General features: G+C 37.9%; 1 protein-coding gene across 1 annotated transcript in view; it reads right to left on the reverse strand.

Moving 5' to 3' along the window:
- Nucleotides 1-19,474, reverse strand: part of LOC120865404 (ryanodine receptor 2-like) — an 803,227-nt gene that overhangs the window by 382,816 nt on the left and 400,937 nt on the right. Inside the window, exons 15-16 of the mRNA XM_040242681.1 lie at nucleotides 10,038-10,221; nucleotides 6,797-6,932 (exon numbers count right to left, since the gene is read on the reverse strand). Coding sequence (XP_040098615.1) covers nucleotides 6,797-6,932; nucleotides 10,038-10,221 — 320 coding nt within the window. The remainder of the gene's footprint in view (nucleotides 1-6,796; nucleotides 6,933-10,037; nucleotides 10,222-19,474) is intronic.

Genomic DNA, 19,474 nt, shown 5'->3' on the forward strand with positions numbered 1-19,474 from the left:
ATTAAAAGACACTTGCTCCTTGAAAGAAAACTTATGACCAACCTGGATAGCATATTCAAAGGCAGAGGCATTACTTTGCCAAAAAAGGTCAGTCTAGTCAAAGCTATGGTTTTTCCAGTAGTTACGTATGGATGTGACAGTTGGACCATAAAGAAGGCTGAGCAGCGAAGAACTGATGCCTTTGAACTGTGGTGTTGGAGAGGACTCTTGAGAGTCCTTTCGACTACAAGGAGATCAAACCAGTCAATAGTAAAGGAAATCAGTCCTGAATATTTATTTGGAAGGACTGATGCTGAAGCTGAAGTTCCAATATTTTGGCCACCTGATATAAGGAGCCAACTCATTAGAAAAGACCTTGATGCTGGAAAAGATTAAAGTCAGGAGGAGAAGGGAATGACACAGGAGGTGATGGTTGGATGGCATCACCGATTCAATGGACATGAGATTGAGCAAGCTCTGGGAGATGGTGAAAGCCAGGGAAGCCTGATGTGTTGCAGTCCATGGGGCCACAAAGAGTTGGACATGACTGAACAACAAAAATCATTAAATCTTTAAACTGTTACCCAATCAGAATATGAAATACAAGTAATACTTGCAGGTATTGAAAGACCATGATTAACAATATTCTGCATTGCTTATTAGTATCCTCCCCCATGTCCTCATGCTTTGTATGTTAAACTCTAATTCATAATTTCTCAAAATATAAAATCAGAAAATTACAGATGGATTAAGATTTATAGAATTCCAAGAAAATGCTCACTTTAAACAACAAAATTCTATAAGGCAATTATCCTTCAATGAAATATAATAAATTTTTTAAAATTATTCAATAAATACTATCTGCTTGGTATCAAGGACTATTCTAGGTGCTGGAGACACAACAAAAAACCAAACTATATTCCTTCTTGGAATTTACATTCAAAACCTAGAAATTCTATGAGAACAGCCCTTAAACAGCACTGACAAATGGGGAGAAAATAGAACTAGAATCCACAAGGATATTTAAAATGATCAGGTGCTCTTAAGTCTTGTCAACCATAAACAAACAAACAAAAAGCCCATCAGAATGTTGCTGGAGAATTCAAGAGAGTAGTCTGTGAGGGCCCAGAGCAGGCTGCGCCAAAATGTGCCTCCATGGCAGATTGAGTATTTTGAATTAACGTTACTTAAGAAATGACCAAAGCAAGACAGACACTCTGATTCTCCCATCTGTCTCCCTAAAAGCAGGAAATAAATCTCTCACATCAAAGATTCACCTCCATTCCCTGCATCTGGAGGTAGAAGGGCACCCTTATTGCCAGAGATGGGTAATTTGCTATCTTCTCCCCTCTCTCTACCCTGAGGGGTGAGAACAGCAACTTTCTTATCTAATTTTTTTAAAAAATATTAACTAATTTGGCTGTGCCGGATCTTTGTTTCAGCACATGGGATCTTCAGTCTTCGCTGCGGCATGTGAGATCTTTAGTTGCAGGATGTAGGATTACTTCCCTGACCAGGGACAGACCTCCTGCATTGGAAACACGGAGTCTTAATCACTGGACCACCAGGCAAGTCCCCAGCTTTCCTGTAAAGGAGAAGGAAAAGTTCTTCGCGCACACACAGCTCACGGTGGAGCCAAGACTTAAAACCAGACAATTTTGATCCCTGAGTCTGTGCTCAGGTCCTGAGCTATGCAGCCCCCAACCCCACAATCTTTTCCTGCTGGAATTCTGTCTAGATAGTTTAGCAGGGCAGGGTCATGATAGTATATAAGCAAATTAAGAAAACAGCTATCTTGCAAGCTTGATTAGATAATGAATTCCCACCAAAATTAATGACTTTCATTTCATAGCCATGAGATCTTTACCAAGTTGGAAAAAAAAGTAATGTGTCTTGGTAATGAAATGCCTTTTTAGGGTTTCCTGGAGAACAAGATGAGATAAAACTGTAAGTACGATTGCCAGGGTAATATCTGGTATGAGCGTGTTTGAAGCCAATGCCCTTCCTTTCTACCCCTTGACTGCCTTCCCACCATGTTTTAGGGCATTTAGTAAAATCTGTGTCCCTAAGATACTGGGAAAATAATCTGGATTTGCAAAAATCTTTCCTTGCTCTATCCTTTCTCAGTCTTTAAAGATTCAGAAACTGGAAACTTACGCCTTCCTAGAAGAGAAGATGTCTAACCTGTTTGTTTTATACTTTGAATTTTCATAAATGAGTATTCACAGAAAGTTTGCCAAAGAGCATTTTTTAGACATCTTTAGAAAATTATCCTGGCTTGCAAGCCTCCTGCAGATTAATTGTGTGGATGCCAGAAAAGATGTATGAAAGCATGTCCCAGTGATGCTTTTCAAACTATGAATATTGGTGTCTATAAGATCCCCAGGTCTTCCAGATGGCAAGCTCATAAATCTACTTTTGTCATTCTGTACCTAAAACACATATTAAATATATTCACATCAATTTTTTTAAATCGTTATAGATTATCATTCCCTCCATCTCCTTTTTCTCTCCATGCTAAATAAAACTGCTGAAGTAAAAGAAGGAAAAGGTGTATTTTACATATAACTACATGAGAGACTCTACTGTCTACCTTTCTGCAAGAATGAGGAGGAGGCTTAATTAAGCTGAAGTTACTGATGGTTGAACCAAACTTTCTGATAGTAGGGTAAAGAGGGACAATGACATAAATATATTGTTGAACTCAAAGTATTGCTGACAATCTGAGAATTCTCCAGCCAATGTAAAATAAACACTTACATATACATGTCTACCTATTATATGATTACATCAACTTCAGTAAAAACTTTTGGTGTCAAATGGTTCTTATGTGAAATAAGATTTTATTCACTATTTTTTTTCTGATCATGAAATCAGTGTTCACTATAATAAAAACAGAAAATGAAGAGTAGTCAAAGGAACAAAAAGTAGTCAAACATAGTGACAAATCTCATAATTCTCTTCCCCTGAAACAACCATTATTAAACCATGTGTACACTGAGAAATATTCTATTTATATGCACTGACATAAATATTCTGTCTTTTAACTCAACTAGAAAGGATAAACTAGCTTTCCTTTCATTATCAGTTATCTAGCATTGTACATTTCTGTTAATCTATTTTTTTCAACAATAAAAGTAATACTATAGCACTTCCCTGAGTGAGAAAGAGTCTGCCTGCCAGTGCAGGAGACATGGGCTCAATTTCTGATCCAGAGGATCCCACATGACATGGAGCAACTGAGCCCAGGCATCACAACTATTGAGCCTGTGCCCCAAAGCCTGTGTCCCACAGTGGGAGAGGTCGCCACAATGAGAAGGCCTCTCACAGCCAACCAGAGAGTAGCTCCCATTTACTGCCATCATTTAAAGTTTACACAGCAATGGAGAACCAGCACAGCCAAAAACAAATGAATAACACATGCGGACAGATTAATAACATGTTTATTATTACACAGAGACAAGTAAAAGATCTCTCTCCCAAGGAGCAGCTACCAAACAGTTTTCTGGGCATCCTTTCAGAAATATCCACTGTATACACATGAATGTATCTTACTCTACATATTTTTAATTGTATGTAATTGGAATCAACTATACATACAGTAAGCAGCTTGCTTTTTTTTCACTTAATATCATATCCTACATTGCCATGTGAAAAAGATCAGCAGTCTAGCCTGTTTCATACAATTTTTCAAATGGTATACTTATCTCAATTTTCAATGATAACACAGTTTTATACTCTATAGGTATATTATTACTTATATAACCAAGTCCCTGTTGATAGAAAAATTGTTTTCAATTTTATGCTATTTATAAATAATTTTTCAATAGATATCCTTTCCACACTTGTAGAAATATGTCTCTAGACTGTATTTCTTAAAGTGGAAATTCTGAGAGTAAAAGGATATACACATTTAAAGTTTTGTATATACTGCTGACTGAGGCTTGCTTGGTTTTTTAAATTTTCATCAATTTATACTCCCACCAAGCAGATCCTACTCAACATTTTCCCCAGTGATGGGTATTACCGTTTTGTCTATGCCAGTCTAATGAATGAAATATGATCTCTGCTTATTTTAATTTCTATTTCCTTGTCATGTTGAAAATCTGTTATTATTTTATTCATTGTTCTATAAACTATCCATTGATATTAGTTGTCTGTTTTTCTGTTACATGATATTTTCTTATAGATTTATGAAAATTATATTACAGAAACTAAGCCTTTGTCTTTCATATAGACTGCATATTTTATAAAATTCCCACCTGTTTATTTTTACTGATATGATTTATCCTATAAGTTTTCATTCCTATGTAGTCAAATTTATCAGTCTCTTACTAATCACTAACAAAGATTAATAGTAACATGTATAGAGATGGTCAAGGCATTAAACAGTAACTACACAGCACTGTGGCTAGCTTTCTATTTACACCACCTGTCTCTCTCTCACTCAACCATAAGATTCACGACAGCAGAGAATATATGCTGCTCACAACTGTACCTCACTTCCCAGATTAGAATATTTCCCATAGCAGGCATCCAATTAATCTCTGATGAATGAATGAAGCTTCTACTGAAACCCACATCCACTGGATTCCATGTTCCCTCAACATGACACAGTCTCTGTTACCAAGGATGCCCTCCAGGATACTGTACAAGGAATTAAGAGGCAAGACACTTGGGAAATATGCAAAAGGGAAAAGGAACATATATATATGTGTGTGTGTGTGTGTGTATGTATTCAGAAGATCCTTCTTAGCTATATACATATATATATACACACATGCATAGGAGAAGGCAATGGCACCCCATTCCAGTACTCTTGCCTGGAAAATCCCATGGATGGAGGAGCCTGGTGGGCTGCAGTCCACGGGGTCACTAAGAGTCGGGCATGACTGAGCATCTTCACTTTCACTTTTCACTTTCATGCACTGAGGAAGGAAATGGCAACCCACTCCAGTGTTCTTGCCTGGAGAATCCCAAGGACAGAGGAGCCTAGTGGGCTGCCGTCTCTGGGATCGCACAGAGTCGGACACGACTGAAGTGACTTAGCAGCAGCATACACATGCACACATATATATCTTCAGAAAAGCTTCCTTAATTATACACACATACCTACACACATATCCACAAACAGGAGTAGCAGATTAACAAAAACCCTCTCAGGAATAGCAGTGTGAAAATATAAGTTATAGTTAAGAGTGAATGTGTGTGTGTGTGTGTATATGAATAGAAAGTATATTGAGAATTTATGTCTCTTGTTGCATGAAAAAATTAATTTGAAAGCCACAAAACATGCATTTCCTGAAATCATTGTATGCTATCTTAGTTACATATGTTGCTATTATGCTATTATTTTCCATTCTGATGTGAGTTTTAGGGGGTTCTAGTTATGTCAGTTTTAAGTCCCTTAAATGGATTTAATGTAGCTCCCTTAAATCCTCCCTTAATCAAAAAGGATGCAAAGAATTAAGGAAATAAATGCACATATTTAAGAAATACATACTATATATATGAACACGTAATGTATAACATATATTACAAATAAGTATACATTTACTGCATATCAAATCTCTGATATAAAATAATTCTAGACAGTCTGAAAGGACAGTGCTGGATTAGAGATAAAGACCTAGGTAGGACTGAGAGACTAGAGATAAAATTACTGAGGTCACAGGGGAACAGGAAGGGACAGACCAGCCATGGGGCTTGAGGATTTCACGAATGTTCAAGTATTCTTCTTATTCTAGAATAAGAAGTTGTATTTCAAGTATCGGAGAGTCAATGAAAATACTGACTGTGTGTGTGAGGGCTTCCTGGAGTCTGAAATAAATATCGGTGGAGAGAAGAGGAAGAACTTAGAAATTAACCAGAAACCTATAATACCAGGTTCTCAACATGATCTTGAGGTTTACCTCTCAAATATCTACTGAACACCAGCTATGCACCAGATGTGTAGGCTACCAGTGTATGAGATGTGTGATGCTGTGTTCAGAGAATGAGTAAAATAATAGAATATACCACTTCAACCTGAAGGGAAATATAAAGAAAACTTTGTTTTCTCTATCTTTGATAAAGAAACCAAAAGGAAGGTGTATCTGCAATAATCATGATGCTATGACCTTCTATCAGCTGATCTGGAACTTTCTTGCTATACCCAACAGGTACAAGTAAAGTTTATTTTCTAAGACACATTTAAAAGGCAAAAACAACATAAAAAATAAAGAAGTGGAAGAAGAGAGTATTACTATGAGAGAGAAGATGACAACAAAAGTATCCAAAATAAGTGAGAATATATGATAAGAATAATATGTTATGCTAAGCCTGTGACATAAATCACCATGTTAAAGCCATCCCACCACATTATGAATGTCTGTAAAGAGCAAAGAGGCACACAGCATAAACTACTGCAATTTTTGCTGAGTGTATGCCAAGAGCACCTAGGAGGTGCAAATACAGACCTCCACAAGCTTAAAGGAGATCCCTGCCAAGATGGAATGGTGAGAAGATGGGCTCATGTGGGACTAACTTCAGAATCAAAAAGGAAGTATTTAATATGCATCCCTATAGAGTCCCCTCACTCAAAAACTATACCCTAGATGACTCTCCTCTTTTAATCAAAGGTAAATCTACAGCTATGGCCATCTTTCATGCTCAGAAATAGATTTAAATATTAATACTAAACATCATTTACTTTAGTGCAATAATAAAACATGAAAAGCCTCAATTAAGAAGCAAGTTATAAAGCTGCTGTAACTGTTACATGATCATGTTGAATAGACAAACTCAGTTGCCTTGAAAAGCCAATCATACTTCTTACCCAGCAACTCATACAGAGAATTCAGAATCGATTTCCAAGATTCCCCTGCTTCTCTCCCAGCAACATCAGCGAAGTGTGCAGCACTGCTATACACATGCAGCCTGTCTATACACTCGAGCACAAGGTTGATCATTCCCTGGAAAGGTAGAAAGATAACCATCAGAAACTATGATTCTGCTCACAGGCCAAAAAAAGAAAAGAAAGAAATTGCTAAGTTGATTTTTTTTTAAAGTATGGCTTAAAGTAAGTCTGTTAATCATAAAGAACATTGAGATCATTTATTCAAAGAACAGGAAGAAACACACTTGCATGTGAAATAAAATGTTCTTGAAATAATTCAAGTGGTTTTTAAATCCTGAGTGCTATTCTCAAATAGAAACAGAACAATATAAAAATATGTATTTCTTATTGTAATAAATTGCAAGGTTTAATAGTAGGTTGATTAACCACATCAAAAAAGCATTCTACTGTGAGTGAAGAGGTTCAGAGAGTGCCACCCCAAAATAAGCCACTTCAGCATAAGGAATATTGTGGCTGAAGGCCATTGAGAAAAATCAGACATGAATAATTCCTACCCTTCTCCACTTCACCAGGAAAGACAGGAGGATGTCTGAGACAATGCCAGTCTATTATCAGTCCAAAGCCTGCACAGAATAATCTACGCATCAAACTAATCATTATTATCTATTAGTTTCCACCTTATATTTACCTTCTGACAATTTGCTGCTCCCAGAAGCTCAAAATTCCTTTCCTTCATCTTATCACTTCTCTACAAATTAATTTTTTTTAAATTAGCATGCTACATAAACCTGAGTTCTAACCATTTCTTGTGAGACAGGCTGGGACCTGGAACCCTTTGCCGCAATGCTTGCTTGCACCTGGACACACCTCTTTCAGACAACAAAATACAAGGAAACTGTATGGGACTAAAAATAACTGCCTACATGCACAGACAGGACAAATTCTGGACAAAAGATACAAAGAGACCAAAAAACTCAACTGCCACTTTTGAAGAGCCTGAAGCAAAATCAAGGTGCTGCACATGTCCCCAACATGCAATATCCCTTAAGAGGTGGGCAAACCATCTACGCCAACCCTCCCACCTGACTCCTGGACACAACGCTACCTCGCCCCATGTAAGGAATCAGGTTGTCCCCCTCCTTGATTGAGTGAGCAAGCAAAGGAATCTGTTGCTTGTTCTCCCTTCCCCTATGCTACAGTAGGGACCTCAGTAAAGCCTTGCCTGAATTCCTTGTTTGGCCTCTGATCAATTTCTACTGACATGAAGGCCAAGAACTCTGGTTGGTGATATGTGGAGTTACGGCACCCCACTCTAGTACTCTTGCCTGGAAAATCCCATGGATGGAGGAGCGTGGTAGGCTGCAGTCCATGGGGTCGCGAAGAGTCGGATACGACTGAGCAACTTGACTTTCACTTTTCACTTTCATGCATTGGAGAAGGAAATGGCAACCCACTCCAGTGTTCTTGCCTGGAGAATCCCAGGGACAGGGGAGCCTGGTGGGCTGCAGTCTATGGGATCGCACAGAGTCAGACACGACTGAAGCGACTTAGCAGCAGCAGCAGCAGCAGCATCACTAAGTACTTCCATGTACACACACAGTGCATACATTAGTAACTTTCTATTTTTTCTTCACTTGAACATCTATCTTTTGTTGGTGCAACCTGCAGGGCCCCAACCAATGAAGTTGAACAGAAAAAAATGATTTTTCTCCTCCCCTACATAAGCATAAGAGGAGATCCTTACTCTTAGGAGAGAGATAATCACAACCACCACCACCACCATCATCATCATTACTTTTTAATAGTAAACTGAAGATGTACTAAATACAGGAAAGCTCATGGAAAGATATTTAAGGCAAATCAAAAATTCATTCTAGAAACTTTGTAAGAAGTTATCTACATTTCAAAGTGTACTTTTATTATTATTTCTAGATCAAGATTGTCAAAATGAGGCAAAGCACATGAATGGAAAAGCTATAAGGAGTTGGCAAATTAACTTACTTCACACAAAGAATTTAAGAGGCACTACGGCCCTAAGAACACTTCTAGGTTCCCATCCAGAGTGTGTTATATGAGAAACGGAAAAAAAAAATACACTAATCCAAATCAATATTTTAAATTTTCACAGCTCAGTATTTCATTCTAGTTCTTATAGATATAAAATAAGTGCAGTTTGGCATGTACAAAAATAAATAATCCCAGGCAACTATTCCATGTTGCTATTATATGTTTATTTGACATTTCCTGTGCTTTCTTGCCATTATGGTCTCTAAGTGGGTTATTTCTTTTGCACACAGTGAAAAAAATTCTCAAAAATTAGTGATCAGTTTCAATGGCTTTTGATGGAAAATTAGGAAACAGTTTTAAAACTAGAAGAATATAGACCCAGGGACTATGGGAACTCAGTAATGTCCACTAATCTTTTTTTTTTTTTTCTTAGTTACTTTTACTCATAAAAATGCACTAATCCACATAGTCCATTAGTACAGGGAGAACTGAGAAGAAAGAGAACAGAGGCTGATCTGGCCCGATCTGCTGGCTCAACTCTGACACCCTCCCACTGAAATTCTTGAATACTAGTTCTAACATTAGCATTAGGACCATTAGACACATCACATGGTCCTTTTGTTCCTTGCCTATAAATTATGGCTTAGCAGTGGAACTTCCGTAAAATATAATCATATATAGAATCTGAACACATACAAAAAAGAAAAAGAGGGATTGCTCTGTCTGAGCAAGAAGCCTAGAGCCGGCCTCCCCAGGTGGCCCTCTCCCAGACAGCTTCCTTCCCCAGTACAAAGCTCCAGTGAGTCCTGAGGCATTTCCGAGGAGCCCCAATGAACACGCTGAACAGTGTGAAAACCCCCATGCCTTCCAAAGTCTGTGTTCATTTAGACACGTTGAGAGTCTCTTTTCATATGATGACCATAAAGTAAACTACAGCACAACAATGATCAGAGTGAAGGCTGAGCAGACAGTGAAATTAAAATGCCTTTTGCCAGAGGAGTGAAGAGTGGCATCTTTTAAAACTAATACTTATTGAGAGAGAAATAAAAGCACTGCAGGATTCCTCCAAGGCCTGATTCTCTTCTTCCCTTGTACAGTAGCACATCTGCTCATATGTACCTCAATATGCAGACAGTCAAACAGATAGAGAGGGTCCCCATCAAGAAGTGTTTCGCCAGGAGGATGACAGAACTGTGTGTTGGTAGAAACTCACCTCTTCCTGGAAGAGATTCTGCCTGTTCTTCAGAGCTCGTAATCTGTTCTGCTTATCTTCGTGCTGTAAATGCTCATCCGGTGGGTGGAAGTAGCCAATGAGGTCCTGCAGACTCAGACTCACAGACTCTATAGGTAAGTCTACTGTGGAAGCCTTCACCTTTTTGCTGAGAGCATCAAGGCCCCTAAAATAAATAATAAATATTTCTCCACATCAGTGAACCACAATTTTATTACTTTTTATTCTATAGATGATTGAAAGCTTTACTTTCTCTCCCTATACGCCTGTAAAAGGAACAGTAAGAAAGGCCCTGGGCTCTGCTTAGATGCTGTCATGTCTGATTCTTTTGAGACCCCATGGACTGTAGCCTGCCAGCTCCTCTGTCCATGGAATTCTTCAGGTAAGAATACTGGAATGGGTTGCCATGCCCACCTCCATGGGATCTTTCCAACCCAGGAATCAAACCCAGGTCTCCAACATTGCAGGTAGATTCTTTACCGTCTGAGCTACTAGGAAACCCCTAGAAAGGACCTAGTTTTTCTCAAACAAAAATAATGAATATTTTTTAATTAGAAATGTTATATTCTATCAAGTATATATAATGCTATGTTAAAGGCACCAGTATCAAGAAAAACTCATCTAGAAGAAAATCTAAAGGATCTGGAGAACTGATACCTACAAAACCATAGTCTAAATAATCAGAAACCAGCTGATTTTCATTTTAAAGCACAACATACTTTAAGTATTGAGATGCAATTTCCCAGGTTTCTAGTTCTGAAATTTACTTGTTTTTGGCATAGGAACTGTTTACTGCTATCCCATCACTAATACTCACTGTCATCCTGCCCAATTTCTGCCAATTTAAAATTTATCCCCACAATAAAAGATTAGAAAATTCACTCAATCAGAAAACAAAATATTAACATGCTTTTCCAATGTCTGAAAGAGATGTATTTTAAAAGTAGGATAAGAAACAGCATCAAGTTGTAATTTCTAGACTTTGAAAAAATATGACTGCAATTTAAATGTGATAATTTGCTGTGCTTTGAGACGCTGAATTTAAAACTCATAGCTGTATATCTTAAAAGAATTTTAAACAATAGTGTTTGTAAATAAAGAGTATTTCAAAATAAAATGCTTAGTAAAACAATACCAAACAGATAGCATAAAGAATGGGAGAATGCCTATACTATAGTTGATACAGCAATATTCATATTGGTCATGACAAAACTTGATGCGTAAAAATATTATACTTCCTTTCCTGCCCTCTGCATTAGCAAAACTATAAGACAATATTTTATTCCAAGGAAATATGTCTTTTGAGTTATCTGACTGTATTGCAATTTATATTTTTTTTAATTTATTTATTTATTTTTAATTTTTACTTTACAATTCTGTATTGGTTTTGGCATAGATTGACATGAATCCACCACAGGTGTACATGCGTTCCCAAACATGAACCCCCCTCCCCCCCCCTCCCCACAACATCTCTCTGGGTCATCCCTGCGCGTCAGCCCCAAGCGTGTCATATCCTGCATCAGACATAGACTGGCATTTCGATTCTTACATGTTATTATACATGTTTCAATGCCATTCTCTCAAATCATCACACCCTCTCCCTCTCCCTCTGAGTCCAGAAGTCCGCTATACACATCTGTGTCTTTTTTGCTGTCCTGCATACAGGGTCATCATTGCCATCTTCCTAAATTCCATATATATGTGTTAGTATACTGTATTGGTGTTTTTCTTTCTGGCTCACTTCACTCTGTATAATTGGCTCCAGTTTCATCCATCTCATCAGAACTGATTCAAATGTATTCTTTTTAATGGCTGAGTAATACTCCATTGTGTATATGTACCACAGCTTTCTTATCCATTCATCTACTGATGGACATCTAGGTTGTTTCCACGTCCTGGCTATTATAAACAGTGCTGCGATGAACATTGGGGTACATGTGTTTCTTTCAATTCTGGTTTCCTCTGTGTGTATGCCCAACAGTGGGATTGCTGGGTCATAAGGCATTTCTATTTGCAATTTTTTAACGAATCTCCACACTGTTCTCCATAGTGGCTGTACTAGTTCACCATTGCAACAAAAAGAATAAAATACTTAGGAATATACCTACCTAAAGAAACTAAAGACCTATATACAGAAAACTTTAAAACACTGATGAAAGAAATCAAAGAGGACACTAATAGATGGAGAAATATACCATGCTCATGGATCGGAAGAATCAATATAGTGAAAATGAGTATATTACCCAAAGCAATTTACAAATTCAATGCAATCCCTATCAAGATACCGGCGATATTTTTCACAGAACTAGAACAAATAATTTCAAGATTTGTATGGAAATACAAAAAACCACGAATAGCCAAAGCAATCTTGAGAAAGAAGGATGGAACTGGAGGAATCAATTTGCCTGACTTCAGGCTCTACTACAAAGCCACAGTCATCAAGACAGTATGGTATTGGCACAAAGACAGACATATAGATCAATGGAACAAAATAGAAAGCCCAGAGATAAATCCACATACATATGGACACCTTATCTTTGACAAAGGAGGCAAGAATATACAATGGAGTAAAGACAATCTCTTTAACAAGTGGTGCAATTTATATTTTTTAAAAAATTGTTGGTTTAGTGACTAAGTCATGTCTGACTCCTAGTGACCTCACGGACTATAGCACGCCTGGCTCCTCTGTCCTCCACTATCTCCCAAAGTGAAAGTGTTAGTCACTAAGTCATGTCCTGTTGTTTGCAATCCCATGGACTACAGCCTACAAGGCTCCTCTGTCCTTAGGAGTCAATAGGCAAGAATACTGTGGTGGGTAGCCATTTCCGTCTCCATGGGATCTTCTGACCCAGGATTTCAACCTGGGTCTCCTACATTGTTAGGCAGATTCTTTACCCTCTAAGCCACCCAGAATTACCACTGTCTTCCCTGGTTTGCTCAAATTCATGTCCATTTAGTCAGTGATGGTATATAACCATCTTACCCTCTGCATCCCCTTTTTCCTTTTTGCCTTCAATCTTTCAATCATTAGGGTCTTTGCCAATGATTCAGCTCTTCACATTAGGTGGCCTAAATATTAAAGCTTCAGCTTTACCATCAATACTTCCAATAAATATTCAGGGTTGATTTCCTTTTGCAATGACTGGTTTGATCTCCTAGGAGTAAAAGGGACTCTCAAGTGTCTTCTCCAGCATCACAGTTTGAAAGCATCAATTCGTTGGCACTCAGCCTTCTTCACAATCCAACTCTCACATCCTTACATGACTACTGCAAAAACCATAGCTATGACTATATGGACATTTGTGGGCAAAGTGATGTCTCTGCTTTTTAATAAACTGTCCAGGTTTATCATTGCTTTCCTTCCAAGAAGCAAATGTCACAGCTACAGTCACCATCCACAGTGATTTCAGAGCCCCCCAAAATAAAATATGTCACCGCTGCAACTTTTTTCCCTTCTATTTTCCATGAAGTGATGGGACCAGATGTCTGATCTTAAGTTTTTTGAATGCTGAGTTTCAAGCCAGCTTTTTCACGCTCCTCTTTTACCCTCGTCAAGGGGCTCTTTGTCTCTCTTCACTTTCTGCCATTAGAGTGTTATCATCTGCATATCTGAGGTTGCTGATATTTCCCCCATCAATCTTGAGTCCTGCTTGTGATTCATCCAGTCCAGCATTTCGCATGATGTACTCTGCATATAAATTAAATAAGCAAGGTAACAATATACAGCTTTGTTGTACTGTTTTCTCAGTTTTGAACCAGTCAGTAGTTCATGTCCACTTCTAACTGTTGTATCTTGACCCATATATAGGTTTCTCAGAACGCAGGTAAGGTGGGGTCTGATACTCATATCTTTAAGAATTTTCCAGTTTGTTGTGATTTACACAGTCAAAGGCTTTAACGAAGTTAATGAAGCCAAAGTAGATGTTTTTCTGGAATTCCCTTGCTTTCTCAGTGATACAACAAACGTTGGCAATTTGATCTCTGGTTCCTCCGCCTATTTAAAATTCAGTTTGTACATCTGGAAGTTCACATACGGCTAAAGACTTGCTTGAAGGATTTTGAGTATAATCTTGCTAACATGTGAAATGAGTGCAATTGTATGGTAGTTTGAACATTTGGCATTACCTTTCTTTGGGAATGGAATTAAAAGTGACCTTTTCCAATCCTGTGGCCACTGCTGTTTTCCAAATTTGCTGACATGTTGAATGCCTGTTAATAGCATCATCCTTTAGGATTTTAAATAGCTCATCTAGAATTTAGTCACCTGCACTTGCTTTGGTTGTGGTAATGCTTCCTAATGCCCACTTGACTTCACAATCCAGGATGTCTGGCTCTAATTGAGTGACCACACCAACGTGGTTTTCCGATTCATTAAGATCTTTTCTGTATAGTTCTTCTGTATATTTTTTCCAATTCTTAACTTCTTCTGCTTCTGTTAGCTCCTTACCATTATTGTCCTTTATTGTGCCCATCCTTGCATGAAATATTCCCTTGATATCTCCAATTTTCTTGAAGAGGTCTCTAGTCTTTCCCATTGTATTGTTTTCCCCTATTTCTTTGTACTGTTCACTTAAGAAAGACTTCTCTCTCCTTGCTATCCTCTGGAACTCTGCATTCAAATGGATATACCTTTCCTTTTCTTACTTGTCTTTTGCTTCTCTTCATTGCTCAGCTATTTGTGAAGCCTCCTCCGACAACCACTTTGCCTTCTTGGGTTTCTTTTTCCTTGAGATGATTTTGGTGACTGCCTCCTGTACAAGGTTAAGAATCCCTGTTCACAGTTCTTCAGACACTCTGTCTACCAGATCTAATCCCTTGAATCTGTTCATCACCTCCACTGTATAATCATGAGGATTGTGATTTAGGTCATACCTGAATGGCCCAGTAGTTTTCCCTACTTTTCTTCAATTTAAGCCTGAATTTTGTAATAAGGAGCATCTTTGTAACCAAAGATGGAGAAGCTCTATACAGTCATTAAAAACAAGATATGGAACTGACTATGACTCAGATCATGAGCTCCTTAAAAAAAGAAAAAAATGTTTTAAATTAAAAATTTGAACTTATGATGCTCAAAAACATAATTTTCAATATATCATCATTTACTCTCAGTTAAGTTCAGTTCAGTTGCTTAGTCATGTCTGACTCTTTGCGACCCCATGAATTGCAGCACGCCAGGCCTTCCTGTCCATCACCAACTCCCGGAGTTCACTCGGACTCACGTCCATCAAGTCAGTGATGCCATCCAGCCATCTCATCCTCTGTCCTCCCCTTCTCCTCCTGCCCCCAATCCCTCCCAGCATCAGAGTCTTTTCCAATGAGTCAACTCTTCGCATGAGGTGGCCAAAGTACTGGACTTTCAGCAATAACATCATTCCTTCCAAAGAAATCCCAGGGTTGATCTCCTTCAGAATGGACTGTTGGATCTCCTTGCAGTCCAAGGGACTCTCAAGAGTCTTCTCCAACACCACAGTTCAAAAGCATCAATTATTTGGTGCTCAGCGTTCTTCACAGTCCGACTCTCACATCCATACATGACTACTGGAAAAACCATAGCCTTGACTAGATGGACCTTAGTCAGCAAAGTAATGTGCTTTTCAATATGCTATCTAGGTTGGTCATAACTTTTCTTCCAAGGAGTAAGCGTCTTTTAATTTCATGGCTGCAGTCACCATCTGCAGTGATTTTGGAGCCCAAAAAAATAAAGTTTGACACTGTTTCCACTGTTTCCCCATCTATTTTCCATGAAGTGTGGGACCGGATGCCATGATCTTCGTTTACTCTAAATATTACTAATAATTTTGGAATATTTGACTTAAACTTTATAAACAGCTGAAATAGTTAAACTGCATGACTATCCTAAAGTTTCTATCTGAACTTCTGAATCAGATACATCAATGAAATTCATCTATTACCTTGTCTTGTTATCTCTGTAAGTTCTTTCTACGCTAAAAAAGCAACAGAAATGACTTGGCAGGAGAAAATTTTTTCTTCCTTTTTAAAATGAACACTTATATACGATGAGATATTGCTGTTTTAAACATTTTAACCCATCAATTCTAGCTGAATGATAAATATAATAAAGTCAAATTTAAATCTCATCTACAAATGTAAATAAAATTCAAAAATAATTCAAATATAATATCTACATTTTCAAACTTAAAGGGAAATGATAGTAAATATCAGTTTTTAGATTATTAGGTTGAATATATCTGCTACAAAAAAATGTAATCATTTCATTGCTTTCTAGGAGAAACTTGTCAGAAAATGCTGTCCAAGACTCTTAAAATTGTTAACGATGCAAAGTTTTAGAACTTCTATCCAATATTGGGACATTTTTCATCTTAATTTATCAAGGACAAAAGAATGAAAAAGAAAAACTAGGGGAAACCAAAGGTGGTGGAATCACATTATGTCAAAACAAAAATCAAAGTTATGAATTCCATCCCTACATTTCATAACTTAAAGATTAAACCATATTACAAACAGATTTATCCCTTGTCCCATTTACTTCAAGAATACATTTATTAATATATACCTACAGGGAATTACTTTGCCTTGATTCATGGACCTGACATTCCAGGTTCCTATGCAATATTGCTCTTTACAGCATCGGACCTTGCTTCGATCACCAGTCACATCCACAGCTGGGTATTGTTTTTGCTTTGGCTCCATCCCTCCATTCTTTCTGGAGTTATTTCTCCACTGATCTCCAGTAGCATATTGGGCACCTACTGACCCGGGGAGTTCCTCTTTCCGTATCCTACCATTTTGCCTTTTCATACTGTTCATGGGGTTCTCAAGGCAAGAATACTGAAGTGGTTTGCCATTCCCTTCTCCAGTGGACCACATTCTGTCAGACCTCTCCACCATGACCCGCCCATCTTGGGTTGCCCCACAGGCATGGCTTAGTTTCATTGAGCTAGACAAAGCTGTGGTCTTAGTGTGATTAGATTGACTAGTTTTCTGTGATTATGGTTTCAGTGTGTCTGCCCTCTGATGCCCTCTTGCAACACCTACCATCTTACTTGGGTTTCTCTTACCTTGTCCGTCTAGTCAAGGCTATGGTTTTTCCTGTGGTCATGTATGGATGTGAGAGTTGGACTGTGAAGAAGGCTGAGCACTGAAGAATTGATGCTTTTGAACTGTGGTATTGGAGAAGACTCTTAAGAGCCCCTTGGAGTGCAAGGAGATCCAACCAGTCCATTCTGAAGGAGATCAGCCCTGGGATTTCTTTGGAGGGAATGATGCTAAAGCTGAAACTCCAGTACTTTGGCCACCTCATGCAAAGAGTTGACTCATTGGAAAAGACTCTGATGCTGGGAGGGATTGGGGGCAGGAGGAGAAGGGGAGGACAGAGGATGAGATGGCTGGATGACATCATGGACTCGATGGACGTGAGTCTGAGGGAACTCCGGGAGTTGGTGATGGACAGGGAGGCCTGGCGTGCTGCAATTCATGGGGTCACAAAGAGTCGGACACGACTGAGCAACCCTGAACAGGGAATTAATACACTTAAAAAAAAATAGTCCAGAAGAATAGAATACATTCCCCTATACATAGAAACCAATGCAAACACACACTCTCACACACACTCCACAACCACTACCTTAACCTTGGTGACAGAGACCAGAATGATCACAGAAAAGAAACTACATTAGAAAAATACAAATGTATAAACACAAAATAGATTTTGACTTTCACTCTACAAAATAAAAAAGGTCTGAGTTTATATATTTTTAAAAAGGCTGTTAATAGTATATGAATCTATATTAATAAAATGAATATCTAAAAAATTACCTTGAAAAATATCTGGATATTGTACAGATATTGAGGGTTTTTAGTGATTTTATAAATGTGATAGAAGGATCAAATTATGTTACTTAACATACCGTTTACAATTTCTATAATCATGTAAAATTTTTAAGTTTCTAAGAGATATTAAAGAAGCTATATTAAATTATATCAGGCTACATTAAAGCTATATAAATTCAGGAATTCAAATAATTCAGTAATATTAACAAGCACATAAATAAATCTATATATATAGATACACACATATAGACATGATGAACAATATAACAAGCAGGTAAGTATTCCAGAAAGAAGAGGGAAAAAAGCTAAATTAAATTTTAATTTTAAAAAAAATGAATACACAATTAAGGTTAGGTAAGTGTAAAACAAAGAGAAACAGACTCATTATGTTCATCCATAGCACCTGTTACATGATCACAGTAGAGAGATTTCAAAAGGAGATGCTGGGTAACTCAGGAAAAGACAGTAGCTTAGTGATAGGCTTGAGGTGAGAAATCAAAAGGAGAATAAATATAAATACAGAAGTAGAAAAGATTAGACTACATTTGCCAGAGGAAACATGAATCTCATCCTGAAGTAAGAATTACATGAGTCAACTTGTGAATTACTTTTGGACAAGATAAAGTGGACAGGGACAGCATTTACTGTCTTCTGAAACAATTCCTCCCTCCCTCCACCCCCCAAAAGATACCAGACAAAATATTTGGGGAACAACACATTTCAAGACACTGAACATCAAGATACAAAGGATAGATAGGGTAACAACCAAGGTGAGCTGTACAATTGTTCCAGTTTGCCTTAGAAGAATTTCTAGGCTATGATATAGGTAGGTAAGGGAACCCAAGTGAGACACAGAAGACTCACTGAGTTGAGGAGACATTGCTGAGAGTCGGGAATACCTAGGGTGCTAGAGTTTGCAGGACACAGTACCAGAGAGGAGATAGCTTTACAAGAGTGGACTCTAGAGGACTGAAGAGGATCCTTTTCAAATATTCACCCGACTACTGATCAATATGTACACATGAGAAAACTGCCTTCAGCAGGGAACAGAACCCCCCCGAAATGATTAGAGGGGACAGTAGTCAACCCTTACACAGGTTCTGAAGTCAACCTCCTTCCATCAGCCAGACTAGAAGTCCTCATAATTCATGGGGCACCAATTTGAGGATACAGATAGGCTTGCTTCAGTAGCAGAGAATTCAGCTAACCCTAGATTCAACCCTGCTCTGCTCCCATCCCCAAAACTCGAAAAGCAAATTCCAGAAGAATCAAACTTGACTGAGTAACTTAACTGCCTCCCAGAAAAATGTCAAAAACATTTACAGGAAGACAAAAATATACAGTATCCAACAAATTTACAATGTCTGACAACTAAACAAAAATGACCAGATATATAAAGCATAAAAGATAATCATAAGTAAAAAGAAAAATCAATGAACCAAAAAAGCTCAGCTGACAATATTATACCCAGGGGAAAAAAAAATCACTTAAAATGAAGGTAAAATAAGAACATTTCAGAAATAAGTACAATGGCCAAAAGTGCTCATCTCCAACTGACCTGTACCATAAGAAATGTAAAAAGAAGAACTTTGGGAATAAAGATAAAC

This window comes from Oryx dammah, unplaced genomic scaffold, assembly GCF_014754425.2.
Source record: "Oryx dammah isolate SB20612 unplaced genomic scaffold, SCBI_Odam_1.1 HiC_scaffold_6, whole genome shotgun sequence".
NCBI classification, from domain to species: Eukaryota; Metazoa; Chordata; class Mammalia; order Artiodactyla; family Bovidae; genus Oryx; species Oryx dammah.